Source organism: Nannospalax galili, unplaced genomic scaffold (genome assembly GCF_000622305.1).
Source record: "Nannospalax galili isolate Female #2095 unplaced genomic scaffold, S.galili_v1.0 scaffold1222, whole genome shotgun sequence".
Lineage (NCBI taxonomy): Eukaryota > Metazoa > Chordata > Mammalia > Rodentia > Spalacidae > Nannospalax > Nannospalax galili.
This window is the reverse complement of record NW_008348070.1, coordinates 360460-369213: the sequence shown is the minus strand read 5'-3', so window position 1 is coordinate 369213 and position 8754 is coordinate 360460. Positions and strand designations below refer to the sequence as shown.

The following is an 8754-nucleotide window of genomic DNA, read 5'->3' as shown; positions in this document are numbered from 1 at the left end:
TTGAACAATGCATGATCTGTCCCAGACTGAATCAGCGCAGTGTCTCCTCACACACTTCACTTAGCTCTTCCTTTGTTCTAGCCTTGCTCCATGTTTTCCTGAAAACATTAGCCATGCGAACACAGGACATGGAATGAACATTGAGCTACTGTATCCTGCTGGGTCCTAGAAGCAGGAAGTCCCCTGTCTCATATGTATTCACCTCTGAGCAATAAAATGAAGAATAGTAACCCGTTTTCTTCTGTGGCAGCTGCCGCTGCCGTTCATCCTGTTCCAGGACACGAAGTGGAAGAGTTAAGACAGCTAAGTGGCAGGAAGAGAACAATAAAAACCCGAGCCCACTTCTGCCCCTGGTCTTTCTTTCCCACGGTTTCAGGACTCTCCTGTGCACGTTTCCTACTCACCAGCCTCCTCCCCCAAGATTCAGCTCATCTGAACATCTGCAGAAGCTAATGCTAGCGTCCAGAGAGGCACCTCTTCCTACGCTATTTATTTACAAGGTCTGCCCTTTTCACACTGAGGAGCACTCACCAGCCATGGCTTCCTCTGCTACCATCAGCTGCTACTGAAACTGAAAGCGCTTTGTGGCTTCCTAGTCACCAGGGTGTGTATGCCGATTGGGAAACAAGCACTGCTCTCCAGTGGTGTGTGTGCGAGATGGTGTTCCTAATTCAACTCAAACTTCCTTCCAGAGTTTCGACTGCCTAGGTGTGAACCACGAAGAGGAGCTCCGATTTCCACTTGGATTACGTTGGTGTAGGAGGGGAGTGGATTTTAGGGAAGAAAGAGAGGAATGACATTGAGCTATTTGAGTTCCCACTCTGAGCCAGATGTTCCCTAGCAGAGCTGAAGATGCACCTGACACATGTGCCCTTCAGTCATTTAGAAACTGTAGTCTATGCAGTGACAGAGAAATTTATAAAACAAAAATGCAGTGCAAATTGTTGCAGAGGTTGGTCATGACCACATAATACCAAGGGGTGTTTCATTGGGTGGTGGAAAGAGGGTTGGTAAGCTGGAGTCCACATGAGGGAAGAATCAAATAATTTTCCACTGTTTGACTGGTGAGGAAGATCTTGTGTGAGAAATAGATGCCCTGAATTAGCTGGAATCATCAAATTCTCAGAAGACAGTTTTTCTCTTTCTACAATGGATAAAGCGCAAGAAGAATAGCCTTGGAGAAGACAGAGATTTGCTTTGGGCATGCTCAATTAAGGTGATTGAAGGGGCTCAGTAGGCAACTATGTGGAATTCTGGAAAGTCAGGAAAGTGTCTGTATTTGAGGACTTGATGAAGGACAAAGCGGCAAATACATGAGGCTCAAAATGTGGGAATGTTTGGGATGTTCTGTATGAAATACACAAAAAATCAATAAAAACATAAAGGAATGGCTGCCAGGTGTGCTGTCATACTCCTTTAATCCCATGACTCAGGAGACTGAGTCAGGCAGCTCTCCCTGAGATCAAGACTGGCCTGGTCTGTCTCCCAGGAAAACTCAGGCTACAGGGAGACTGTCTCCGAAAACAACAACACAATAACAACAACAACAACAACAATCAAACCAGCACAGGAAGGGAATAAACAACTTAGAGAATATTTCTTCTTTTGTTTGTTTCCTTTTCTTGAAGTTTTGATATTTTGATCATATTAACTCTCCCTGATCTGCACTCCACACTACTACCTCCTATATCTATAGGTCCTTTTGAGACAAATGTGTCCACATATACCTTTCAATGTCAGTCTGTTCACTACACCTTAGTTTGCCTACCCAGGCTCACACCCTTATAAACACCTGACTCTCCTCTCCCAGTAGCGATGAGTTGCCAATGTGCCTCTACTAAGGTAGGGACTTCTTACTCATGTCAGAATTCTGAGTCAGGACTTTTTTTCTCCCTTGAACTTACATATGATTTGTACATTGTGACACCAGTGCCATTCAAGTTCATATGAGTAACTGCAGTTTTCTGGAAAACACTTTCTTTGTGGTCATCCACCACTTCTGGCTCTTAGAATCTTTCTTCCCCTTCTGCAAATATTCCCTTTGGAACCAGAGGTTGACGTAGGTGTCCTATTTGGGACTAAGCCTTTGCAGTCTCTTATTCTTTGCACATTGTCGAGTTGTGTGTCTCACCATTAATCATCATCTTCTGAAAGAGAAACTTTCTCCGATGAGAACTGAGAGATGCATTAATCTATGGTTATAGCAATAGGGCATTAGGAGTCAGTTTAATTCTGTGTCTATTTACCAGAATGATAGTAGTTGAATCTCTTCCATTGTACTTAGAGACTGTCTCTTAACATATAGCCCTGCTGTTTGGCCTGAAACTTGATATGCAGAGCAAATTGGCCTTGAACTCATAGATATAAACTTGCTTCTACCCCCAGAGTGCTGGGATTAAAGTTGTACACTACCAAGTCAAGCACAGAAAATACTTCTGAGTATGGCTTAGAATCAGTCTCTGAGAAATTTTCATTGTGAACCTTGGACCAAATAAATGATAAAAATCATTTCTAAAATGATAGACTATATATATATATATATAGCAGCTATAAATATAGTCATTTAACAACTTTCAATATTTGCCAAAATTATTTTCCCAAACACTGGATATTAATCAGTGAGAATCTCTTTCCTGGTTTAGAAGAGCGTCCATTTCCATATGTGACTGTCTGGAAACTTGGCATTTGTCACTGTTGTTAAGTGAAATCTGTCTCTTATAGATGTCTACATAAGGGCCCATAAGTGACTCTTAAGGCACGATGGGTTCTTCCCTCAGGAAGCTGTTTAACTTACAGCTTACTTGGTTATGGGGAAATAGAGAAAAATTATAAAAGAAAAATTTCCTTGTCATCTGAAGAAAGTGTTTCAAACGTTTAGTACAGTATCAATTAATTGAGTAATCTTGTTTTCACCTGACCATAGAGTACAAAGATCCAGTACCAAGCCCTAAATGCATGGTTCAATTACTCAGTCTAAGTTGTTTATCCCTCTTTAAACTGTAAATTAAAATGTGTGTGTGTGTGTGTGTGTGTGTGTGTGTGTGTGTGTGTGTATGAAATCAAGGAAATGAGCCAGTTCAAAGAGTCTTTTTTAAGGAAAAAGTAGTTAATAAAAATATGTCCTTTATCCTCAGATGAGACTCCTGCAAAATCAATAAAGTTAAAACATTAGAAGCTAGTATCTGACCTGAGGAACAGGTATTGGGACAGTAACTTTAAGGTGATGTGAGTCTTGACTTAATGTAAAAGGAATGCAGGAGACAACATTCTGTAAAATAAAGACAGAGTTTGATAGAAGCAATGCATAGAAGGCTCAAAACAAGGGTTTATGAACTCCTTCTGGGTGATGGATACATGGGTAATCTATATTATAAACTTGATTGCCTAGAAGAAAGACTCTTTTTTTGTGAGGGCATTTCCAATGCAGTTTGACTGAGAAGCAAAGATATGTCCTGTTAGGTTACAGGTTACCCTCTCCTAGGGACAGGGTACCCAGGAGAAATACACAGGGCAAAAGGAGATACCAAGCTGAGCACCAGCATTGGACTTTCTCCTCTTCCTGACAGCAAATGCACTGTGCCCAGCTGCCTCGTGCCCTGCCCATCAGCTTTCCTGCCATGGTAGACAGCATCCCTTTTAAACTGTGAGCCAACATATACTTTATCTTCCTTCAATGGTCTTTTCGGGTATTTATCACATTGGGAAAAGTAACTAATGCAGTAAGTAAGAAGAGAGTAGAGAGGAACACTTCTTGGACTTGTGAAAAGTCTACACATTTAATGCTATTAACTTTGTAATAGAATTTTTTCAAAGAAGTTTCCAGCTATCAAAGTTAGTTCTAAAAAAAAGTGTATGTAAGAAAGGTTTCTGAATTAAAGAAGTTGTGAATCAGAAAGCTAAAGAAATCATTCTCATTTGTTTTCTCTTAAATTCTTGAACTTGAATTACATGTATTTTGAGTAAGATTAATTACGAGCTTCAAAGCTTCAGTCCAAATCAAGCTTTATGGAGGAGGGGAGACCAGGAACCTGCTCCTTCTGTAGCCTGTCATTTCTGGATCATTTGTGGACACTGCTGCTGACCTGCTGTTACTGCGCAGTAGACATGGTCAGGAACAGAGGCCGCTAGTTTGCTACAAAAAGTTTCCTGAACGTTAGGACACTCCAGAGCCTCTCTAATCCTCATTGAAATAACATGGAGTGGAGAGGATTTTTCCATGTTGTTTGATTATGTGTAAATTTGGTACTATTGATGATGTTGAAGAAATATCACATGTGATCTGTACAACATGAGGTATGATCCTCATTCCCTGGTGTTTCCTTGTTTTACTCACTTTCATGAGTATATTTTGCTCTGAAGAGAAGTTGTAATAACGTGACTGCATTTGCAAACAAGTTCATTGTTTCGTCTTCATTCCTGGTGGCAAATTCTGGTTCAGACCTTTACCAGATCTTTCAGTTCTTTCAGGGACTCCATATGAACAGCTGTCTTAGTCCTATTTTACATATATCCAAACTATGTTTCATCATGGTTAGGAAACTTGTTAAATGATGACATAGCTCTTGATAGTCCTGCTTTGAACTCAGTGCTCTAGCTCCCTCAAACTATATCAAACTGTCTTCAAACTCTTCCCAACCCCCCCAAAGAAGCATTTCAGTACTCACCTAATCTTCTACACTGATAAATGTTCTCCTACACAAGTAGCAATTCACTGTTCAAGTAATTCACTGTTCAAGGAGGCTCAAGTAAGCAATCTCCTCTGTGGAATAAAATATATTTTTTTTGGTCTTTTTGAGACAGGGTCTCTCTGTAGCCCCAGTTGTCTTAGAACTCACTATGTAGACCAGGCTGGCCTTGAACTCACAGAGATCCGCCTGCCTCTTCCTCCAGGGTGCTGGAATTAAAGGTGTGTGCCACCATGCCTGGGGTACAAAATATTTTTAAGTATAGTTTTATTGAATTTTGTGAATTTCATACAATGCAACTTTATCATATTTAGCACCCCTTCCCCATCTACACCCCCTCCATAACCTGCTGACAGAACTTCATGCATTTTAACATATATGTTAAGGCCTGTGGAGTCAACTTTCTGTACTCAGATGTCCCTGGGTGTGAATTCATTCACTAGAGGCTTTTCAGCCTGTCTAGCCTCACTCGCTTAAGCAAAGTATTGAAAAAGAGAACATACTTATTTCTTGTTAATTTATAGTGGGTGTCCCTTCAAGATTTATGATGAATAAATTCAAGAGAAAAAGAAACACGCTGAGTTTCATTTCAGCTTATAAAGAGCTCTTCAGTGTTCATAAACCTGAAAAATCCTGTAAGTACTTCAGGCTTCATTCCTGGCACTGAATCACTTTCTATAATCTATGGCAGAACTTTTAGGAATTGACATGAGAGTACAAATAAGAACCTCTCTTGAACCTTCTAGAAGGCAATATTTCATAATGTATCGCTTTATGTAGAATAAAAACAGCCTAGGCAGAAACAAAGTCCACTTTTCTGTTGGGTGGTGCAGAGTCATTCCCTGTCGGCGTATGGTACTGACTCTGATCAACCTTACTGTTCAAAGAAAGAGTCACATCATGTTACACCTTTCACATACTTGAAGGAGTTTGACATCTGACAACATATTTCTTTGGTCTTTTCTATGGCATTCCTCCTAAAGATTTGTTAAATTAAAGTAAGGTTAATAGAGGCAGGTCAGAAAAACTAAATGGGAACATTCTAGACATCTTTATTTGTGTGTGTATGTGTGTGTGTGTGTGTGTGTGTATGTGTGTGTGTGCATGTGTATGGGTATTTGTCTGCCTTACACACAGGCAATGTTACTGAACATTAAAAGCTAAGGATTCATTTGTTTCCCCTCACTGCAGAAGGCACGTGTTAAAAGCATCATACTGGACAGTTGGTGTATTTTCAAGTTTGCAATGGAATCCTGAGCAAGAAAGAACAGGAAGTAAGAAAGACTTCCAATAATATGACAACCCTCCATCGCCCACATTGCTACTGATAGATCAACCTTTTTATATTCTAAGGCCAAGGAATAAGAAACAACACATATCAGAGAGTCAGAAATTTATGAGAAACACTGATGACATCAATAAGCTTCAGTAAATGAAGATTCGAATTTTTTGTCTCATAAGAATTTCTTCTCCTGAAGCTTCTTTCCAAAGTGACATAGTCCACTGCGGATCTCACCTTCACTCTGCAGAGGAAGAAAACCATTAGGGAAACTTACAAATTTATCAACTCAGATCACAACTGCAACATAGGTTCTTAGAAGGGCAAATTCTAAGCAGATAGGCCTCAGAACATACACACACACACACACACACACACACACACACACACACAAATTCATAAACACACACAAAACACAACAGAAGAATAAGGCAGCAACTAAAACACAATTATTTAATATGCAGCCTTATTTGGATATTCAATTTATTCTCTTAAATTCCACCATCAACAGATATTCTGACATGTACCTAATAGTGATTTAATCAGTTTAGATACAAGGCTGAGCAGCCAGGAACCTAATGCTCCTTTAAGTTTTTCCTTTCAGAGGCCTTCATGGGTTTAAGTGGGTGTGAATACAGGGTAATAAAGGACAAGAGGTAGGAGAAGGCAGGTTATCTAAAACTAATATGTATGAAAATGATGTAGCTGAAAATTCATTAAATTCTAAGCTAATTAGAAATGTAACTTTAAAAATAGGAGCTTGAACAGGGCTATCATACATGGATAAATAAATCTCTCAGAAGATATGGGTTATAATAAAAAAAATTCAGTTCTAGTAATGGGTTACATGAAATTTATTGGTCAAGGGGACCCAGAGGCATCCAAAGCAACATAGGCAATTGCCATTTCTCTTGGTTACCCACTATTTCCATCCAGATCATAAGATCCTATTGTTGAAGAAAGCACTCACTTTGGTTAAAAGACTTAGAAAAAAATAATCTTAAACAAAGAAGGAAATCCTCTCCCTACAGGCCAACATTTTGAGATCTGGAAGATGATAAGCCAGCACAGTGAAGGAAGGACTTCAAGGGTTTTACCTAGTGCTTGATGTTGCTACAATACACACCTGCCAGCACAATGTGACTATTGTGAGTGAAATGGCATGGCTTTTACAGGAGTAACCAACTATGTACAGTTTGGAACTTCTAATGTTTTCATGAACTTCATGTAGTTAAATTACATGAGCATGTCCTTACCATGCACAAAGTCCTGTATTCTATCCACAGCACCATATAAAACTGGGTGTGGTAGCCAGGAGGTGAGCATGTGAAATCGTAGGGTAGAAGTTATAAAAAGAGATGAGCCTCAAGACCTGCAACAGAGCCTCAGAGAGAGAAATGAAAGCAGAGCCAGGGGAGATGTCAGCAAACAAACATAACTAAGAGGAAATCAGATAATGTTTCAAAGATACACAGAGTGAACTTTGCTGAGGATGCAGCTCTTACCTGCAGAAAGTCCCAGAGTTCCTGCCAGGTGGCCGTCTTCTTCACAAATATAAGCAATACAGATTTGGCATGCCTGGGGCCCTTTCCGAATGACAGAGTCACATAAATCTCGTGCCTTATCTGCAACAGTGGCATTTGCACAATTTATTCTCTCCATCTCTTCTTGGTTGAACACTTTCTTCTGTAAAAGTTCATCCAGCAAGCCATTTATTGTCCCTTTGCCCACTGAGCGGACAAACTGCTTCCTCTTCTCTCTCAGGGTGTTGTCTGATTAGGGCACAAAGAATTTTCAAGTCAGATAAACAGCCTCATATTCCCTTCATGTCCTGAAGAGAGCATGGCCTGCTTTGGATCAAATCAGCACAGTGTCTCTTCACACAGTTTACTTGTCTCCTCATTTATTCTATCCTTGCTCAGTATTTTCCCATCAACATTACCCATGTGCAATGGAGTGCGGGATGAACACTGAGCTACTGCCTTCCTGTTGGGTCCTAGAAGCAGGAAGTCTCCTATCTCATATGTACTCTCCTCCGAGTAATAAAATGAAGAAGTAATAATAACCCGTTTTCTTCTGTGGCAGCTGCCGCTGCCGTTCATCCTGTTCCAGGACTCTGGGTGGAAGATTTAAGACAGCTAAGTGACAGAAAGAGAACAATAAAAACCCGAGCACACTTCTGCCCCTGGTCTTTCTTTCCCACGGTTTCAGGACTCTCCTGTGCACATTTCCTACTCACCAGCCTCCTCCCCCAAGATTCAGCTCATCTGAACATCTGCAGAAGCTAATGCTAGCGTCCAGAGAGGCACCTCTTCCTAAGCTGTTTACAAGTCCTGCCCTTTTCACACTGAGGAGCACTCACCAGCCATGGCTTCCTCTCCCACCATCCACTGCTACTGAAACTGAAAGCACTCTGTGGGTTCCTGGTCACCAGGGTGTGTATGCAGATTGGGAAACAAGCACTGCTCTCTAGTAGTGTGTGTGCATGATTCTGTTTCCTAATTCAACTCAAACTTCCAGAGTTTAGACCTGTGCCAAAGAGTGAACTTGGAGATGAGTTTTCTGAAACATATGCAATAGCTCAGGGTAGGAAGTGGGTGGGTCCTAGGGAAGAATGAGGGGACAACATTCAACAGCTATTTATTGAGTGCCTACTCCGAGGCAGATGTTCCCTAACAGAGCTGAAGATGTGACTGGCACATACATGCTCTTCCGTCATTTACAAACTGTAGTCTAGAAAGTAAGAGAAATACATTTAGAAAACAAACTACTGTGTACTGTTAAGCAGCA

At 40.6% G+C, this 8754-nt stretch overlaps 1 protein-coding gene across 1 annotated transcript in view; it reads right to left on the bottom strand.

The window, feature by feature from the left end:
- Casp1 (caspase 1) overlaps window positions 1–8481 on the bottom strand; it is a 19886-nt gene extending 11405 nt beyond the window's left edge. Inside the window, exons 1-3 of the mRNA XM_017800962.2 lie at window positions 8327–8481; window positions 7470–7736; window positions 203–303 (exon numbers count right to left, since the gene is read on the bottom strand). Coding sequence (XP_017656451.1) covers window positions 203–303; window positions 7470–7736; window positions 8327–8351 — 393 coding nt within the window. The 5' untranslated portion in view covers window positions 8352–8481. The remainder of the gene's footprint in view (window positions 1–202; window positions 304–7469; window positions 7737–8326) is intronic.
- Window positions 8482–8754: the final 273 nt, after the last annotated feature.